This window comes from Clarias gariepinus, chromosome 1 (genome assembly GCF_024256425.1).
Source record: "Clarias gariepinus isolate MV-2021 ecotype Netherlands chromosome 1, CGAR_prim_01v2, whole genome shotgun sequence".
NCBI classification, from domain to species: domain Eukaryota; kingdom Metazoa; phylum Chordata; class Actinopteri; order Siluriformes; family Clariidae; genus Clarias; species Clarias gariepinus.
The window spans coordinates 7,165,014-7,186,783 of record NC_071100.1 but is presented as its reverse complement, the minus strand read 5'-3'; the positions used below and the strand labels follow the sequence as shown (position 1 = coordinate 7,186,783).

Below are 21,770 nucleotides of genomic sequence, written 5' to 3'. Positions count from 1 at the left end.
GAACACTCCATATTGCTCACATAGCTTCATTACTTGTCCTCCCAGTGCTTTCCTGAATAATAATAAAAGATGATGTTCAGTTGCCACTGCATTTACCATGGCATCTATGTGTTCTGCGTGGAGGAATATAAGCTGACGTAGCATGTTCTGCAGGTATCTCTGACATCTTTTCCTTTATTTTACAATCAGTTTGAAGCCTGTTAAGGCTCACATTGTTTCAGCTTCACTAGAATTAATATAATTTGTAATAATAATAATAATAATAATAATAATGTTATCTTTTGGCTGCTTTCATCAAGGGGGTCTCCATAGCAGATAGTTTAAAGAGTCCTTTTTTTAATGCATATGAGGGACAATGAAGAGACTGGTGACAGCACTTCTGAAAAAGATGTGGTTAATCAAAAGCCTGTTAATATGATGGATAATTCAGCATGTTTACTTAAGACTAATTAAAGTTAAATAATGTACTGAGTTCTCACCTCAATCTCTGCAACATATGAGCAGCAAAATGATGGTTACCAAGACATATGGAGAGGCAGTGATGAGACTGCAAATCAGCATGTGCACTAAGAATGGAGCTTCTACACCTGACGAAAATAACACAGAATAAAATAATAAATACAGTGCTACTTCTTTCATGCTAAACTCTTTGTATTTTTTATCTTAAAATGCAATAAAAAGAAATAGATTTGCAGTAACACTGTAGCACAGCCACATAAAGGGTAAACTTTTAAAGGGCGAAAGTAAGCCGGCCCAAATGATAAAATAAGCTGTGGCGCCTTATTAATTGTGCCCGATAAGGTTGTAATTGTCCAAGAGTATAATGTGTATTGGTTCCAGCTTTCAAGAGAACGTGCTGCCGGTCTGCATGGGAAGACATTGACGCACGTGGTCATCTGACCCGGATATAAAGGGGGCGCCCGGGAAACAGCCCAGGAAAGGAGGAAGTATGGAGATACTGTACAGCGCACTGTTTACATTGTTATTGATACGGAGTGCACAAAGAGACGAACGAAGGCTGGATTTCCTATTCACCGACTGGGTCGCTTCACCACATTTCTCTCGCTCCGACATCAGCCTCCCGGTATTATTCCATCATTTCTGGTAAAACCAATTCATCTCTCTCACACACTCTTACAATAACCTGGACTTTGGACATTCAACCCACTTACACCCACCCAGCTTTTAATTGTATATATTCTGTAAATATTGTTTTCTTTGTTGGTTTGGTGCACCTTTTTTTGTTTAGTCTGTTTTTGCATAATACATTTGTGGTTGTTTCTAATTGGTCGTAATGTTGTTGTTTTTGCTCACTGGGTTTTAAAGCACTCAAACACGAAGATAAAGATCTCTCTATTTAGTGTAACTTCAGTTAACCTCTTTTTATCTAATCATTACAACACACACAAACACAACAGCATTATGTCACCTCTGATTAAGACCCAGCTTTTCGGGGACTCTCCTCTGTCTGGGTGTTTACAGTGGTAGAAACCTTCATCTGATTTTGTGACATTATGGATGATCATCTCCCTTGTAGTCTGTGGCTGGAAAACTGATCCATCCTTAAAGAAATCAACTCGAAGGCTTGATGACTTTGTGTTGCGATCTAAACAGCGTAGAGTCAGAAGATGTCCCTGAGTCACAGGATGGACAGGACTCTCCAGGATCACATCACCATCTTGAACAAACATCACAAATCAAATGTACAATAAAGTAAAGTTTATCTTGTGTGCTGGTTATATGTGTCTCACCCAGAGTCCATTTCAGCTTCAGGCAAATGAGAAATGAAAATATGGGAGTGAGCAACCTACTTGCATACAGTCTGAAGGCAGCAACCTGCTACTGTATTTTCTACTAACTACAGATTCTCATGGAATAACTACACATCGTAGCTTCCTGTTTTCGTATCGTTGCCGCGAAAGTTTGCGTTTGTGTTAGCGTTTAAACTACATACTTTTTTTCATTTATACAATAATAATATTAATAGCAACTAGTTTTTACATCTCACACTATTTGGCTTCGCCTTTTTCTGCGCTTTTTGGAGAACGCGCGAGTTTCTTTTTCTAAAAACAACAAACGGAATTCAGCTCCAAACAACTACAACTCCGACTCAGGTACGTTATCATGTCCAATATTCAGCTTGTTCAGTGTGTAGAGTGCAGGATGTTTAGACATTCTTCCTCCGTCGTTAGCGGTAATTTTATTTGTGATGGGTGTGTGTTAGTGAGCACTCTGACGGAGAAGATATCAGCGTTAGAGGAGCGCATCCAGACTTTAGAGAGGGTTAGAGAATGTAAGAGCAGTGTTATTCCTGTAGCGGACAGTCTGGGTGCCGCAGGCGGAGATAACCAGCCCCCGACTCCGGCATTAGAGCCCTCACAGCGGGGCGAGTGGGTGACGACTCGGCGGCATACTCGTTCAGCCAAAGCTAACGCTAAGGCTACCCCACCGGAGCACACCTCTTCTGCGCTTCACGTGTCCAACAGGTTTGCTCTCCTCAGTGATGCACCCACTGAGAAACCTAAAAGAGCTCTGGTTATAGGAGACTCTATACTGAGACACGTGAAATTAGCTAGACCTTTAGGGGCGCCAGCGGCAGTGGTTAGGTGTATCCCGGGAGCCAGAGCACCGGACATAACAGGTAATCTTAGGGCTCTAGGACAGCACAGATTCTCCAAGATAGTAGTACATGCTGGAGCTAATGATATACGCCTTCGTCAGTCAGAGGTTAGTAAGAATAACTTTATAGAAGTGTTTAAATTACGAAGGCGATGTCCGATGGAGTAGTATGCTCTGGTCCCATCCCAATGAGACGTGGTGACATAACTTACAGCAGGTTATGGTCGCTGAACCGCTGGATGTCCAGGTGGTGCTCCGAAAACAACGTGGGCTTTATTGATAATTGGAAGACCTTTGAGGGCAAAGCTGGCCTGTTAGGGCGGGACGGTGTCCATCCCACTCGGGAAGGTGCTGCTCTCATTTCTTGTAGTATAGCTCATAGTCTTAGAAAAGGCCTAGTTAATCGGTGACAATCCAGAGCCCAGGCCAGGGAGCAGACAGACAGGCTAACCCAACCGTCTGCTAGCTGCATAGAGTCGTCACTCAGGGTTCACTCTATTGAGACTGTGTCTGTTCCCCGAGCTAAAATCAAATTTAGAAAGACTCAGAAAGTCTGTTTTAGTAATTTAATTAACATAAAGACCACAAACTTGGATCAGACTGAATGCGCAGCCGGCACCTCTGATCTGAAGCTAGGACTGTTAAATATTAGATCTCTCGCATCTAAAGCAGTTATAGTTAATGAAATTATCACAGATCAGGAGTTTGATATACTCTGTTTAACAGAAACCTGGATTAAACAGGACGAGTATGTAGCTCTAAATGAAGCTAGTCCTCCTGGATACAGCTACATACACCAGCCTCGGTTAACTGGTAGAGGAGGAGGCGTCGCAGTTATTCACAATGATAATTTGACTATTGTACAAAAACACGGACACAAATTTAATTCATTTGAAATTCTTTATAGTAACATAAGTGTATTTAACTATATTAAGTCAGCTCAGTCGATCCCGCTAATTGTCATTTACAGACCTCCAGGGCCGTACTCGGAATTTCTTAGTGAATTTGCAGATTTCCTCTCAAACCTAGTCGTTTCTGTAGACAAAATGTTAATTGCTGGAGATTTTAATATTTATTTTGAAAACCCAGAAGACCCTCTGAGAACTGCATTTATGTCTATACTGGACTCGGTAGGAGTAAATCAGTGTGTAGTAGGACCCACTCATAAAGCAGGTCACACTTTAGATTTAATAATATTATTTGGATTAAGTATAAGAAATTTATTCACAATACCACTATCTGAAGTTATCTCAGATCACTATCTTGTCTCAATTCAAGTGTGTCACAATAATAATGTACACACAGCGCCGCGCTACCGTATGAAACGTACATTCACATCAACTACCAAACAGAGTTTTATCAGTAATCTCCCAGAGTTCCCAACTTCGATTAGATCACCGTCTGACCCCACAGAACTCGATCAGGCGACTGAATATTTAGAGTCGACATTTCGCTATACCTTAGATAATGTAGCTCCAGTCAAAAGAAAAATTATTAGAGATAAAAAACTTGCTCCCTGGTATAACGATCACACGCGCACTCTAAAACAGACCGCTCGGAAATTAGAACGTAAATGGCGTCAAACTAAATTACTAGTATTTCAAATAGCATGGAAGGAGAGCATCCTGAACTATAGAAAAGCTCTTAGTGTAGCTAGATCAACATATCTCTCCACTCTTATAGAAAATAACAAAAATAATCCTAGATTCTTATTTAATGCTGTAGCCAAATTAACCAGAAATAAGACCACTGCAGAAATCTCCACAACAACATCATGCAATAGTGAGGATTTCATGAACTTTTTTAATAATAAAATTGTAAATATTAGGCATAAAATTGAGGTTTTGAAACCGAACAATGTAATTGATGCAGATGTTAATCTAGCCATGTCAGACCAGAACCTAGAATACTTTACTCCCCTTGAAGAGAATGAACTAATTTCACTCATATCTTCTTCAAATTCATCAACCTGTATATTAGATCCTGTACCGACACATTTTCTTAAACAGATAGTACCAGCAATAATAGAACCCCTGTTGAGAATAATTAATTCTTCACTCAGCATTGGATATGTTCCAAAATCTTTTAAATTAGCAGTTATCAAACCAATAATTAAGAAACCTGACCTCGACCCCTGTCAGCTGTCCAGTTACAGACCAATATCAAACCTCCCCTTTATCTCTAAGATCCTGGAAAAGATAGTAGCGGAGCAGCTATGCTCATATATACATAGAAATGGCATACATGAACTGTATCAGTCAGGATTTAGGCCTCATCACAGTACAGAGACAGCGCTCGTTAAAGTAGTAAATGACATTCTATTGGCCTCTGATCAGGGTTGTGTAACTATGCTTGTATTACTTGACCTCAGTGCAGCTTTTGACACTGTTGATCACGCTATTCTTCTTCACAGATTAGAAAATGTAGTGGGAATTAAGGGTACAGCCCTCTCCTGGCTCAGATCCTATCTGACCCATCGTTATCAGTATGTAGACTTAAATGGTGATTATTCTGCATGTTCTCTAGTGGAGTTTGGCGTTCCGCAGGGTTCAGTTTTAGGTCCACTGCTTTTTTCCCTTTACATGCTTCCTCTGGGCAACATAATCCGTAAGCATGGTATTAGTTTTCATTGTTATGCTGACGATACACAGTTATATGTCTCAGCAAAACCTGATGAGAAAAAACAGCTTACTAAAATTGAGCAATGTGTGCAGGACATAAGAAATTGGATGCTAATTAACTTCCTTCTGCTAAATCCGGATAAGACAGAAGTTCTAGTCATAGGACCGCATACAGCTAGGAGTAAAATTTTAGATCACACCGTAACTTTAGATGGCCTTTCTGTTCCATCAAATGCAACAGTGAAAGACCTTGGTTTGATTATTGATTCCAGCCTTTAATTTGAAGCACATGTAAATAATATTACCAGGATAGCATTCTTTCACCTCAGAAATATTGCCAGAATAAGAAATTTATTGTCGCTAAACGACGCAGAAAAACTAGTTCATGCTTTTATCACCTCTAGGTTGGACTATTGTAATGCCTTACTGTCTGGTTGTTCAGCTAGATGCATAAATAAGCTTCAGCTAGTCCAGAATGCAGCAGCGAGAGTCCTCACCAGAACCAGAAGATATGAGCACATCACCCCTATCTTATCTTCACTCCATTGGCTCCCTGTGAAATTTCGCATTGATTTTAAAATACTACTTTTGACATATAAAGCATTAAATGGTCTCGCGCCGCAGTACCTGAGCGAACTACTAGTGTCTTACGATCCGCCACGCCTACTTCGATCAAAGGATGCAGGCTGCTTGTCAGTACCGCGTATTATGAAAAATACAGCTGGGGGCAGAGCTTTTTCTTATAAAGCCCCAAAGTTATGGAATAGTCTTCCAAATAGTGTTCGGGACTCAGACACAGTCCCAGTGTTTAAGTCCAGGCTAAAAACCTATTTATTTAGCCAAGCATTTTATAAATAGATTTGCCATAGGTAAAGGAGCAGATCTGGGGGACTCATGGACGTAGAGTATTATGGTGAACTGGTATGTTTAGATGCTGTCTTCCTCACTCTCATTGATCACTCAGGTTTGCTGACGGTGAGGTGATTGTTTGCTTTACATGTCAGGAAGCCCTCATGTTTGTGTTTCCTTCTGGCTCTCCCTTTTAGTTATGCTGTCATAGTTAGTCCTGCCGGAGTCCCTGCTTGCACTCTACAGTTAATATACATTCACATTATACATTGTGTGACTGGACCATACCTAACTGCCATCTCTCCTCTTCTTCTCTTTCCCCCCCTCTTTCTTTTTCCTCTCTCCTCCTGTCCCCCCCTTTCACTCTTTCTCTCTCTCTCTCTGTCGAGCTACACATGTCGTTCCTGAGCTGCCAGTGATCCAGACTCCCTCTGCCCTCCGGACCTGTCTGACCCATCCTGGTGCCCCGCTTCTGGCTGAAGATCTCGTCACATGGATGCCCCGTGTGTCTCTCTGGGATGCGTCTGGTGTCTGGGAATGATTCTCTCTACCTAGAAAATGGTTCTGGCCTTGACTGGTGTTGGCAACTGTTTCTCTGGGGACTTGACAGTTCGATAGTTCATGACTGGAACTTCTTACAAGTCTACCTGGGTCTTCAATAACTACCTGGACTCCATATTAACATCAATTAACATCAGCTATTATAGCTGAACTGCCTTCCACCCTACACACTGTATAAATGCAGATCATTTACTGCTTTCTGTTTCACCCAAATGAGGATGGGTTCCCTGTTGAGTCTGGTTCCTCTCAAGGTTTCTTCCTATTACCATCTCAGGGAGTTTTTCCTTGCCACTGTCGCCCTCGGCTTGCTCACCAGGGACAAACTGACCATTTTGATTCATACAAATTCACATTTCATACAAACTTAAATAATTCTTTTGACTATGTAAAGCTGCTTTGCGGCAATGAAAATTGCTAAAAGCGCTATACAAATAAAATTGAATTGAATTGAATCGGCAGATAATCAAGCACCCGGCTGCAGAATGCCAATCTGCACTGTTAGCAGCTAAATAAGAATGCTTTACCATTGTCCTGGCCTGACGCATACAGTACAGGCCAAAAGTTTGGACACATCTTCACTCATTCAATGTGTTTTCTTTATTTTCATGACCATTTACATTGGTAGATTTTTAACTGAAGGCATCAAAACTATAAATGAACACATGTGGAGTTATGTACTTAACAAAAATTGTTTATATTCTAGTTTCTTTAAAATAGCCACCCTTTGCTCTGATTCTTTCTTTGCACACTCTTGGCATTCTCTTGATAAGTTTCAAGAGGTAGTCACCTGAAATGATTTTCCAACAGTCTTGAAGGAGTTCCCAGAGGTGTTTAGCACTTGTTGGCCCCTTTGCCTTCACTCTGCAGTCCAGCTCACCCCAAACCATCTCGATTGGGTTCAGGTCCGGTGACTGTGGAGACCTTTTTTTGTTAAGTACATACCTCCACATGTTCTGATACATGGAGGCCCAATACTAAAATGCACAGCGCCCAAGGGATCTGCTGCTATTGACCTGGAGCCAGACGCCACAGAGCTGTGTCACTCTTTTTCCCACTATTTATTTTTATCAAATTATCATACTTTTATATTATTATTGCATGCCTATAAGGAAAAGATCACTGATAGTTTGAATACTTTATTTTTCTACAAAAAGAGTAAAACCTGTAGCATCAATGTGTTCTAATAGTCAGGTGTTTATTGAAGACACCCTCTTCAATAAATGTACAGAATCAGTAGTGTGGGCCTTATAGTTAATTACCCATGTAGAGGTTTAATGAGAAGATTCACACTCCTTTCACTTTAGTGATGCTTTTACAATGATCAGGTGAAAATACCTGTTCATTCATAGTTTTGATGCCTTCAGTGAGAATCTACCAATGTAAATGGTCATGAAAAGAAAGAAAACACATTGACAGATAGATGAGAAGGTGTATCCAAACTTTTGGCCTGTAATGTATGTCTACCTGGTGAAGGGGAATTTGTTGATGGAGAGTAAACTTTCCTCCACTTATGACACTAATGAAGCCCTACCGGCCAGCTACATTTAGAGCCAACAAACAAATGTTGGCTCTGAAATACAAAAACACTCACCCTACATTCCTGATAACACATCAACGTTAGGGTGTAGCACACTACTCATTATTTAAAAAATTTGCAAAGTTTACACTCTCTGATACATTGCACATTTGTTTTTGTTCTTGTTAACACACTGCTCATTAACATTTTTAATATTAATAAAGACCAACTGCATTCTCAGAGTTTATAATTCCTTTTGTACACTCTGTAATTTACCTTTCATCTTTTACCATGGATCATTTATACACTTTTACACTTCATACACTTCTATTTTATTTTAATTCTATTTAGCAACCTTGTAAATAATGTAAACCTTTCAGATTAAGTATAAACATATTATCATTAATCTATTGGAAGATTCTATTTTTAATGTAATTGCTTTTTCGAATGCAATTCATTGTTAGCAGAGAAACCAATCATTAATATATAATCATTTAACTGCATAGCCTTGTATGTGACAAAAAAAAAAAATTTGAATTTACTTTTTAAAAAATCTCCAAATAACAAAACAAGGAGTGTCTATAATAAAATTATGGATGGAAATAAAATGCATGACATATGCTGTCCTACAATAAAACATAACCCAGTGTTTGTATTGCTAATGAACATAACACAAAATGAAATTGATCTGGAAGTATTTCAATTAGCTATCAAAATCAAGGAGACTATAAATGTACCTCTGTGAAAATATTAGGATCTTCTGCAATAAGAATAAACTGATTAAACACAGTCTGCTGTTTAAACATTATGTAACAGAAAGTGTGAGGGTGCCGCTTGAATGAACATGGTCATTAAAATGAGCTTAATGATGAAATGTCACTTCTACTTCTAGAAAGTATCCTAGTTCAGTGTTCTAATTGCTCTGTAATAAAAGAAATTGTATTTCCTTTTGCAAATAAACACACTATATGTACAGTAGCACTCACCATGCACTGTGATGTTGACAGGATTACTGTTTTCTCCAGATTCAGACTCACACCAGTAAACTCCAGTGTAGGATGTGTTGAGGGAGCTGATTTCACATGTAGATCCTGTAACTGATTCCCATGAACAATCTAACACTCTCTCACTGTGTGTGTATCGTCTCACTGTCCATCCAGTAGAGTTACTCTGGTCCTCACAGCTCAGTGAGAGAGAGTCACCAGTAAAGTGTTGAGTTCTGCTGGGATTGATGATCAGAGAGACTGGAGGAGATTCACCTTAAAGACAGAAAAGTGACATAAGAATGCAAATAAGTGCAATATGCAACACAATGGGGATACAAGTGCGTGTGTGTTCAGAATTATGTTTATTAATCTGGCAATCAAAGTCACAGTTTATAACATTGCTCATGATACAAGAAACATCAAAACTGTTCCTGCAACCATGTAGCCATGCTAAATAACAACTTATTAAAATTGCAAGTATTATCGCACTTTCATTGCCATATAAATATTGGTAATTTTGTATGAAATAAATGCTAAATTACTCTCATTTAGACAACCGTATGATGTAGTAAACTATTTTTTCCCTCACCTGTGATCCATAGTGTCTGTAGATTGCTGTACTGTGTGTGTAAGGCTGGTTCTCCTCTCTCTCCTCTACACACATAAACTCCTGTGTGATTAAGATCAGCAGAACTCAGAGTGTAGGAGCCTCCAGATCCTCTGCTGCTGTCTGAGAGGAGCTCCACATACATGATATAGTCATGATTAGGTTTAATTTGAGTTAAGCCATCTCTGTAGGGAGTCTCTCTGTACCAGCTGAATGTCCAGTTTGTAGAGGAGTCTGTAACCTCACAGTTTAGAGTCACTGAGTCTCCTTCAGTCAGCCAGCTCTGTGGAGATACACTCAGTACTGCCTCTGGTCTCTCTGTTACACAAGAAACACATACCTTTATAGACTATATATTAAAAAGCTTTTCATAACCCTTCTAACTGCATATTTTCACCCGATCATTGTAAAAGCATCACTAAAGTGTGAGTGGTGTGAGCCTTCTCTCTAAACCTCTACATGGGTAATTAACTATAAGGGCCACACTACTGATTCTGTACATCTTCTCACTACTGGCAGGACCAGCATCTTTATACCAGTTGTACTGCCAGCTGGATACATTGTATGTAAATACTTTTAAGTGATGGTGTTTTTTTATAAACACCTGACTATCAGGATACATTGATGCTACAGGTTTTACTCTCTTTGTAGAAAAATTAAGCATTCAGACTATCAGAGTGATTTCTTTTCCTTATAGGCATGCAATAATAATATTAAAATATGATAATTTGATAAAAAATAAATGGTTACACAGCTCTGTGATGTCTGGCTCCAGGTCAATAGCAGCAGATCCTTTGGGCACTGTGCATTTTAGTGTTGGACATGCATGTATCAGACTTGTTTGTCCTGTGCATACCATGGGTGCTCGTTCAAATTGGGATCTTTCAAGTCTATAGACTTGGTATGTATCTGCATGAGACAGGGCTTAGTGTGGCTCAGTCATGGCTTGCATGGTTCATGGCATGGCTCAGGTGGTGCAGGGCAAACAGGGAGTGTCAAATTGTCTACTGGGCTAAGAGGAAACAGATAATAGATAACAGGATTCTCAGAAAGCATCCCAATGCTAGGAAGGCTGTTTCCCTATTGACCTCTATCTAAAGCTGATCTAGCTGAATGATGAGCCCCTGCTATGGAGTTAATTATGTGCCAAAATTTAACAAACAAACACAATCTGCTTTGCAAAGAAAAAAATGACTTTCTCACAAATGCAGCGTTTTGCAAACAAACACAATCCGATTTGCAAAGAAAAAAATTTAACTTTCTCACAAATGCACCCTCCGTATTTTCTCACAAATGCAATGGAGCAACTTGTTTCAATCAAGAAATCACTTAAATAGGAGCTACCTGACACAAAGAAGTAGACCAAAAGCATCCCAAAGGCTAGACATCATGCCAAGATTAAAAGAAATTCAGGAACAAATAAGAACAAAAGTAATTGAGATCTATCAGTTTGGTAAAGGTTATAAAGCCATTTCTAAATCTTTGGGACTCCAGCAAACCACAGTGAGAGCCATTATCCACAAATGGCATAAACATGTAACAGTGGTGAACCTTCCCAGGAGTGGCCGGAACATTAAGGCTCGTCTCATTTTTGCCAAAAAAACATCTCAATGATTGCCAAGACTTTTGGGAAAATACCTTGTGGACCGACGAGACAAAAGTTGAACATTTTGGAAGGTGCATGTCCCGTTACATCTGGCATAAAAGTAACACAGCATTTCAGAAAAAGAACATCATACCAACAGTAAAATATGGTGGTGGTAGTGTGATGGTCTGGGGTTGTTTTGCTGCTTCAGGACCTGGAAGGCTTGCTGTGATAGATGGAACCATGAATTCTACTGTCTACCAAAAAATCCTGAAGGAGAATGTCTGGCCATCTGTTCGTCAACTCAAGCTGAAGCGATCTTGGGTGCTGCAGCAGGACAATGACCCAAAACACACCAGCAAATCCACCTCTGAATGGCTGAAGAAAAACAAAATGAAGACTTTGGAGTGGCCTAGTCAAAGTCCTGACCTGAATCCTATTGAGATGTTGTGGCATGACCTTAAAAAGGCGGTTCATGCTAGAAAACCCTCAAATAAAGCTGAATTACAACAATTCTGCAAAGATGAGTGGGCCAAAATTCCTCCAGAGCGCTGTAAAAGACTCGTTGCAAGTTATCGCAAACCCTTGATTGCAGTTATTGCTGCTAAGAGTGGCCCAACCAGTTATTAGGTTCAGGGGGCAATTACTTTTTCACACAGGGCCATGTAGGTTTGGATTTTTTTTCTCCCTTAATGACGCAAACCATCATTTAAAAACTGCATTTTGTGTTCAATTATGTTATCTTTGACTAATAGTTAACGGTTTTTGATGAGCAAAAATATTTAAGTGTGACAAACATGCAAAAGAATAAGAAATCAGGAAGGGGGCAAATCGTTTTTCCCACCACTGTATAAAAGGAGACGCAATTGCCAGAATGTTGAGTGCTGTGTTCAAGGAACAAAGTAACCAGTGTCTGTGTTTTTTAGAGAGTACTCTAATCTGGAGATCCATAGAACGTGAAAAAGCACACCATTATTTTGAAAGCAAAAACAAACAACAAAACAAAAACAAATAACATACCTCGTACTTTAATCTTTACAGGATCACTGAGCTCGGTGTTGTAGAAGTAGTTTGCCCTGTGTGCATGACACTGATACACTGTTTCTCCTGCATTCTTGACTGTCACTGTAAGTGTGTTCATGTTTGTTTGTTTACTGTTTAGAAGCTGTAACTGCTGATTATCTTTGTACCAGTGAAAGTCCCATCCAGAGGACTGTAACTCACAGCTCAGCATGATGGTGTCTCCAGTATAGATGGAGCTCTGGGGATTCACTCTGAGAGTCGGTTTGGGTTTTGCTGTTGGTACGAAATGAATTGTTAAATGTGAAATGAAATGTCAGAGCTGCTTTTCCCTTTATAGTAAGATATATTACAATTATATATAAAAACCACTCACTCACTCACTCACTCACTCACTCATTCATCTTCTATAGCACTTTCTCCTGTATTCAGGGTCGCGGGAGGCCTGGCGCCTATCGCAGGAGGCTTAGGGCACGAGGCAAGGTACACCCTGGACAGTTGCACTCTCATTCACACACTACGGGCAATTTGGGAATACCAATTAGCCTAACCTGCATATCTTTAGACTGTGGGAGGAAACTGGAGTACCCTGAGGAAACCCAGGGAGAACATGCAAACTCCATGCACACAGGAATCGAGCCTGGCTGGGAAGCCCTGGAAGTGCAAGGCGACAATGCTAACCACTACACCACCTATGTAAAAACCAATCATGTGCTAATTTTACATTAATATTTTAGTGATACTGTACACATTTTGCATCACCATCTGAGCAAATACATATCAATGTATAGAGTGCTGATCATCATTCTACACACAATATTCAACAACAACAATGTAATAGCATGTGTTTGAAGGGTTGGGTAATTTATTCAAGAAATAATTATTGCAGATTGTTGCAATTTTCTGCTTGAGTTTACTGTACAATAATGCATGTGACAAATACAGACTCTTAAATCTAGAGACACCTATAAATAGATATGCACTCCAACCAATGGTGCCTGAATGAATCTACTAAAAGAAACAGAACAATAGAACCTTACAAAATTAAGGTGTGCCATGCTTGTGACATATTTTTTTTTTTATAACTGTTGCTGCAAACAGTGCTTTAAATGAAGTACTAAGTGATAGGTCTAAATATTTTTGCAAATGGAAAATGTCAGTCTTCACTTTTAAATAAATTAACAAAACACACCAAACACCTGTTTGAAACTTAAAAAAAGATATCTCTTCAAAAATCTCAGAAATTCTGAATATACAGGAATTAACCATTTTTTAACAAACATTCATTATTTCTGGTTAATCAGACTATTCTTATGATTATTAAACAAAAAAATAATATTAGGATATTAGGTAAAACTGATTCGCATTATTGATTTGGCAAATGTTTTATGTTGGATGTCCTTCCTGTTACAACCCTCTGCATATATCCAGAACTGGGACTGACACAAGAACAGACTCTGAATTGTGCTCCCTTGTGGTTGCTTTAATGTTAAGATATTAAATAAGATAATTAAACACAAACTCACCTGATACAGTCAGTGTAACAGCATCACTGAAGTGTGAGGTGCGTGAGCCTCCTCTCTCTGCTCCTCTACAGGTGTAGTTACCTGTGTGTGTCACTTCAACACCACTGATTCTGTACAGCTGTTCACTACTGACAGGACTGTGTGCAGCATCTTTATACCAGCTGTACTGCCAGTTAGACACACTTTCATCCTGTATGTCACATCTCAGAGTGACGGTGTCTCCACTGAACACCTGGTTAACAGGGTTTATGGATGCTATAGGTTTTGCTCTCACTGTAGAAAAAAAGTATTCAAACTCTCACAGTGAATTTCTACTTATGTTTGTATATTGATTGAATATAAAGAGTTAAATCAACTGTAACACTAGTGCTCAATTTACCTATAATGCTGCAGAATTTACAGAATTAAAACATTGTTTTGAGTCAATTTACAAGAGGTAAACCAAATGCTTAGCAAACAATTGACAGACATAGAGGATCAGTTGTCCAAGGTGATATTGAAGGGGATGCACATCTGCTCCAAGCAGATTCTCTACTAGTGCCCCACAAAGCTCAATACTTGGTCCATTTCTACTCTTCCTCTATACCCAATCTCCTGGTGAGGTCATATACTTACATGGCTTTTCATGTCATTGGTATGCAGTTGACACTAGTTCATTATCTGCTTTACTTCCTTAGACACTGTGGTTTCCAACCTCAGCATATCAGCATGTCTGGCAGACATCTCATCCTGGATAGCAGCTCATCAACTGAAGCATTATCTCAGTAAAGCCAAATTGCCCATGTAATCCATCCCCATGTCAAAATGATATGACAACAATTAAGCCACTACTTTAGTCACTGCTTGCAACTTTGGTAACACTGAACAATCAACTGTCCTTTTCCCATCACATTTCCAACCATACTCGCTCGTGTCATTTTTTTTCTTTTGACATCAGAAGAATTTATCCATTTCTCTTCACACAGGCCATTCAGGTGCTAACTCAGTCCTTTGTTATTTTATGACTTTATTTCGACAATTCACTTCTGGCAGCTCTGCCTTTGTGCAACACTTATCTTCTGCAGCTAATCCAAAATTCAGTTCCATGGCTTATTTTCAACCTTCATCTCCTACACCACTCCTTCTCTGCTTCCTCCACTGGTTCTCTGTTGCTGCCACATCCAATCCCAAACACTGATGCTTGCCCAAAAATGTCTAACATATAGTAGCAAAGGTATCTTTAAAACCAAGAATCTCAATCCTCTTTTAATCCATCAAAATTTTCACCAGAAGACTCCTGTAGCACACTCAATGCTCACGAAACAGTTTTTAATATCTCCTTAGCCTCAAATGACCATTTTTTCAAATGAACATGTGATTGACGGGCTGAAGGCACACCGTGGCTTAAGTTGAAAATGTTGTAAGCTTCTTCCAAATTGGTATAGAGTATATCTAATGACCTGGTTTTCCTAGTGGGGCAATCCACAAACTGATAAAAAGAGAAACGAGAGTCAGTGGATAATGTTACTTAGGCTTCAGAGTGTTGTTTTTGCAGTCTTGTAATAGCTGTGTGAATAACATCACATGTCTTGTCTCCATCCATTCATGGTGGAATGTAAACACAAATGGCATGTGAGAATTCCATTGTAACATTGTATGGATAATCGCAAACAGTTTAATGTCCTGATAGCAGATAGCCGAAGATAATGTCTTTCAGAGTTATATGACCTTTGTTAAACCATCTAATGTTAACAAACTAACTAAGTCCTACTTCTTTGATCTTACCCCATGACTTAGAATCTCTGTCCAACCTCACCATAGTGAAACCCATGATGTCCACGTTAGTATCCGATATTTCGCAGGTTAGCCATGGTTCTGTGCAACACATTATGTTGCACTCCTGGTAGATTTTTAATGAATAATCAAGGTTAATAGCTTATCCGTCTTAGCAAGTGAGTTCACATTAACTTAAATGAATAAATTGCTTGTATTTCCACCACACACAGTTAGCTTAGCCTTTAGCTTAGCATCAGAGCTGCAGACCTGAAACCTGGCCTTAATTATTCTTGTACATATTGCACAGTGGCAGCATGTGAATTATCGTTATCATTAAAGCAATCTTTTTTTTTCTCACCATTTTTAATGAATATGTAGACAAAAGTAGATAAAATGGGATACCTCTCACTGTAACCTTTACAGGATCACTGAGCTCTGTGTTGTAGAGCTTCTGGTAGTGTCTTCTGCGTGTCCGACATTGGTACACTGTTTCTTCTGCATTATCAATTGTCACTTTAAGTATGTTTATGTTTGTTTGTTCACTGTTCATAAGCTGTAACTGCTCATTATTTTTGTACCAGATGAACTCCCATTCAGCTGACGGCAGCTCACAGCTTAGATTGACGGTGTCTCCAGTGTAGATGGAGCTCTGAGGATTTACTCTCAGAGTTGGTTTGGGTTTTGCTGTCGGGATGAAATGATGAAGGTGTCAGAGTTGCTATTCACTCTTTAATAAAATTAATAATTTAATCAAAATAAAACAGCTATTTTAGATTTTAGGGATACTGTACAAACTGTTCTTCACTATCATCTGAGCATAAATGAAGCAGTAAGCACTGAACATTTTTAAATGAGCAAAAGCATGATGCCCTGCATTAAATGATAGTAAATGATGATAGAGCCTAGGGTTAGGGGATAGAGCCAACACAGTGTGGCTTTTTAATGTTCTATCAGACTGGATTGCCACAATTATGCTGTAATGAGTATTTATACTGTACAAACAGGAACACTATTATGGGTAGCTCAAACACACACACACACACACACACACGCACACACACACACACACACACACACACAATACATCTTAAATAAGAATAAAAAACAGCGACACACTCACCTGATACCATTAGAGTAACATCATCACTGATCTCTGAGCTCTGAGAGTAGCTCCAGTGCACTCTGCAGGCATACTGGCCACTGTCAGAGTCTCCAACAGACCAAATTTTAAAGTCTTGCTTTGTCCTGTCTGTATAGAGTTGGTTATTATTTTTATACCAGCTGTATGTCCGCTGTTTGTCTCCTTCTCCCTGAAGGTCACATCTAAGGCCAACATGCTCTCCAAAGAATACATGTTTATGAGGCTTTACAGACACCACAGCTTTAGGCTTCCCTATAAAACATTCTGGAATTAATATAAATATGTTGTCTATTCCATATACACTACCGCTCAAAAGTTTGGAATCACTTTGTAGCTCCATGGTCATTTCGGATTTTTATTTCTTTCTACATTGTAAAGCACTGTTGAATGCATCCAAAATGTGCAATAATCTCCTTTAAATAGTTAATGTTGAGTTAATGTCTGCTAGTTATGATCTGTAAAGCCTTCATAATGGCTCTAATCCTAGGTGCTTTTAATTGTTGATTTTTAAGGCTGGTAACTCTAAATAAACTTCTCCTTTGCAGCAGTTTTGGTTTTGCTTTCCTGGGATGGTCTTTGTTAGAGCCAGTTTCATGATGGTGCATGATGGGTTTTGAAAATGCAATTTGTTTTTGCAAATCCTATTTCAGAAAGGCTGACCTCCGTATCTTAGAATAACAACTTTTCACTAAACAAAAACAAAGAAATTTGCAAGTGATCCCAAACTTTTGAGAGGTAGTGTAATTAGCTCCCATGTGCCATTTTCATAATACTTGTGCTGTTCCACCTTTACTACGTTAATTACTTATTTAGTAAATTAAGTTTAAAGCATCTGGGGAGCATGTATGCATAAAACTATACATTTTTAATTGAACTACAGTATTGTAGTTCTTGGCAAAAGAAAAAGAAAAATGTACTGTATGAGTGAATCTACCAAGAGCGTAACATGGTTCTACAAATGAGATAACTAAAATAAATGAATGAATGAATAAATGAACAAACAAACTAATAAATTAATAAATAAATAAACCTAAGTTAGTGTTAAATGTTTTCTCCTTCTTCTTCTTCTTCTACTTCTTCTTCTTCGTCTTCTTCTTCTTCTCATTATTATTATTATTATTATTATTGTTATTATTATTATTATTATTATTAACTTACCTTGAGAAAAGGCCACTAATATGAGTGAAGACATCACTATTAGAAAAAAAAACATAATATAAATATAGCAAAATTTTTACTCAAGAAATGTAAACTATTTCAACTATGATACTATGATATTATGAATATCATGAATAACATTAGAACATTTTGAAAACCTTTGCCAGGAGTACTTTAGCTCAGGAACATTTTGTAAACCATTGTCCATTATTAAGAGTTATTGCAGCATTTATAAATGCAAATTAAGGCACAAGCAAGCCATATACACTGCAGGGCCAGTGTATCAATACTGTCCAAAAGTGTCAAAGGCTTGTGTGGGAGAAGTTTCATCTGGGATGGGCAGTGGCATGCTGGAAATGTGTTGACATGATCAAATGAGTGAAAAATTCAAATAGATTCTGGAAACAACATCTTTCATGTTCTCCGGGCCAAAGAGGAAAAGTGTCAGGACCAGCATCAGTAATGGTATAAAGGTGTGTCAGTGCCTGGAACTTGAGTATATTGCATTTCTGTGGAGGCATCATTAATGCATAAATATAATTTCATTTTAAAGCAATATATACTGCCATGCAAAGTATACCATCTTTTCCAGAATTTTTTTTTTTTTTCAGGAGTACTATGCCAAACCGCATTTTGCTTAGATAACTCATGCATATACTGGCTTGCCTGCAGTACTGCCCTGTCTCTAATTGAGAATTCGTGGCATATTATAGAGCAAAGACCCCTTAGAATTGAAGATTAAAATAGTCTTTAGTGTTAAAAACATTAGGAAAAAAATGGATATGGTTTTGCTTGTTTGTTTAAGCTTGCTAGTTATTAAATATTTGTGATGTAAGCTATTTTTTCATTGTAAAAATAGAAATTAAATAATTACTATAAAATACTATGTGAAAAAGAAACAAAATCCATCCATCCATCCATTCATGTATGGTTCACACTGTATTCTTTAAACTACAGTACATGAGGAAAACAGTAGCACAAATGGGCAGAACAGGGAACTCCATAAACTAAGACAGGAGGTAAGATTGGAACTGTCAGTGATGAAGGTTGATAGAGATAACCACTAATCAGCCATACTAGCAGAAACAACTTTTACTAAAACAATTCTGATATTTCTGTTATTACATTTAGTTGCTCTAGTAAACGGATGTCTAAAATGTCTATACACCAGAAATATGTGTAAAATATTTTCCCCATGCTAACCTTACTTTCACATTTGTTTGTTTAAAGACAATGGAACAAAAGCTGTCTTAAAAAGAGCTGCTAAATTGCACACTTTATTAGTTTATGATGTTGATTATCACCTTTTTAAACATTTATAATATAGTAATAATGCACATGTAATTTAAAACAAATATACATATAATTTTTTTTTTTGATGAACTCACAGGTCTGCTTTAAAAAAAACAAATAAAAAAACTTCCTGTTCTTGGCATTAGTGCGGTATTTCTGTGTAAGAGTGAACTAGATAAAGAAATTTCCGATTTCCGTTAGTGACAACCAAGTACAAACAACATCCAGTCATTTTCTTGATTTAATAAATCAAATAATGATGAAAGGTTGTCACTAAGCAGCAGATGACAGCAGGACACAGAAGATCAGGTACAGATTCCAACAACAGATTCTTACCTGTTGAACTATTGTAGTTACTGAGAGTAGTTACAATTCAAACTAAACATTTTCGATATAACAGATAATAGATACACCCATAACAGATATGGATACAGTAAGAAATCACTGTATCCTCCTGAGAAATCATGCTGACGTACACACAATAAGCTCATCACTTACATTCAGCTCATAAAGAATATTCAGACTGTGGATGTCCCACTACTCACTCTAATGAAGACACAAAGAGAACATTTACTCACAGAGCATCACAGGGAGAGGACTGAGCTCCATCTTGTCTCTATAACCACTGACTGACTGACTGTGGAGAGATGTAAAGTCTAACCACATCCTGTCTTTTGTATGTATAAAGAGAGAATGCGAAAGTGAAAGAGATGGACATATGGCACCCAAACTTTGCAGAGGTGTGTTTTACCACTTCCTGTGTTCTCATCCTCTCAAATTTTCTCTCTTTTTCCATCTATCTCTCTTTATCTCTCTGTCACACACACACACACACACACACAGAGCAAAAGCATAAGAACGAGAGTGAGCGAGAGCAAGAGAGAAAGGGAAAAGGTGTGTGTAGTGTACGTTATATTTGTACATTGAGATTATTTTAATAACTTTTATTCCTGAAAACAGGTCAAATATGTCAGTGTCCACATTCTAAGGAACTTGCTTACTCATACAATTATCTAAGTGGTTATTCATGTAGGAGAAGCACAATGCATAAGCTCATGCAGTAATTTTGATCTCGACGCAGTTGAGAGTTGGGGCAGTGGTGGCTCATTGTGTTAAGGCTCTGAGCTACGAATTGGAAGATCAGCGGTTCGAGCCCCAGCTCCGCCAGGTTGCCGCCGTGGGACCCTTGAGCAAGGCCCTTAACCCTGTCTGCTCCAGAGGTGCTGTAAAATGGCTGACCCTGCTAACAAGAAGCTGGGATATGTGAAGAATTAAACATTTCACTGCATGTATGACTGTGTATGTGACAAATAAAATCTGAATTTAATTTAATTTGTTGGTGCCAGATGGAGCTGGTCAGAAGTCTCTTGGGGACACACCTTGATGAGAGAAGTTTGTGAAGAATGGCCAGACTGCTGGGAGTGAACACAAAGCCTACTGTATCTCGACATGTGGTGGTCCATGATTGAAAAGTGAAACTAAAATTAATTTGGCTCCCTCCAGTGGTAACTTTTCAACCTGACCCTATACTCACTGTAATGCATTTAAACAGAAGTGATAAAAAAACAAGCTTAAGTTTAATCATGTACATTCATTTTTTTTTTTTTTGTGAAGCTGCTTTGAGACAATGACGATTATTAAAAGCGCTATATAAATAAAATAAAATTGAATTGAATTGAGCTTTGAATCTCCTGTGATTTTAGTTATTTTGGAAAATTAATGAATAAATCCAAACTTATTAAACATTACCCAGGTATACTTTAAAACACAGATAAAGAATAAAAAAATTTAATTAAATATCTTGACACTAATTCGACCAGTGGAGAACAGCTAGACTCGTGAGAGTGGACAATAAGTCTACAGAAACTTCACATTATTGAAAAGTGGAACTAAATCCCTTTGGCCTCTCTACTGTTGACTGCGAATAATTTCATCCTGAACTGAAACAGACGGTAAAACACTCTTCTCAAACTCCAATTTAAATATTTTTCACATACACAACTATACACAATATATTATGCAGTGAAATGCTTACATGACTGTCTGTGATCTAAAAAAGAAAGATGAGATAAAATAGAAGATACAAAGAGGCAACTGCCACTAGAATAGAATATAAAATATAAAATCAATAAGTATACAATAACAGTAACAATTAAACTAATGTATAAATAAAGATATCTAAAAATCTAAATATAAAAGTATACACTGTATAGATTACATGGAATGTGTAATGTGTGAACAGCATCAGTAGGGGTGGCCATGGAGTGTGAAATGAGATGATTGTGTGTGTGACAGCAGCAGTTGTATTGCCCATTTTAAAGTGCTTAGTTAGTCCTTATTTATGTGTAAATGTGCAAATAAGACATGTGCAACATATGTGTCATGTGCAAATGTGCTAATTTGAAAATATGCATTGTGGATAGTACCATGGTGTGCTTTAACACATTAGAAGGAAACATACAGTAAGTAAGTCCAATCAGTTAAGTCCTATGTGGAGTTCTGGGTAGGAGGCACTTAAAGCCTGCGAGAAAAA

General features: G+C 38.2%; 1 protein-coding gene across 1 annotated transcript; it reads right to left on the bottom strand.

Annotated features, from left to right (window-relative positions):
• Window positions 1–245: 245 nt before the first annotated feature.
• On the bottom strand, window positions 246–19,850 carry LOC128530277 (carcinoembryonic antigen-related cell adhesion molecule 5-like). Its single transcript, XM_053504123.1, has 11 exons — window positions 19,816–19,850; window positions 17,945–17,980; window positions 16,766–17,038; window positions 16,048–16,329; window positions 13,891–14,163; window positions 12,365–12,640; window positions 9,742–10,077; window positions 9,153–9,425; window positions 1,430–1,678; window positions 480–587; window positions 246–379 (listed from the first exon to the last, which is right to left on the bottom strand). Exons 1-10 carry the CDS (start codon window positions 19,844–19,846, stop codon window positions 481–483), a joined length of 2,136 nt encoding a protein of 711 aa, XP_053360098.1. The 5' UTR covers window positions 19,847–19,850; the 3' UTR covers window positions 246–379; window position 480.
• Window positions 19,851–21,770: the final 1,920 nt, after the last annotated feature.

Bases quoted from the DNA above. Each gene is read 5' to 3' on its own strand.
- LOC128530277 (XM_053504123.1), bottom strand. From the start codon at position 19,846: ATGGAGCTCAGTCCTCTCCCTGTGATGCTCT. The intron at 9,426-9,741 runs GTGAGGGAAAAA...TCTGTCTTTAAG, and splicing joins ACAGACACTATGGATCACAG to GTGAATCTCCTCCAGTCTCT. The intron at 588-1,429 runs GTGACATAATGC...TATTTTCGTCAG, and splicing joins AAGCTGGGTCTTAATCAGAG to GTGTAGAAGCTCCATTCTTA.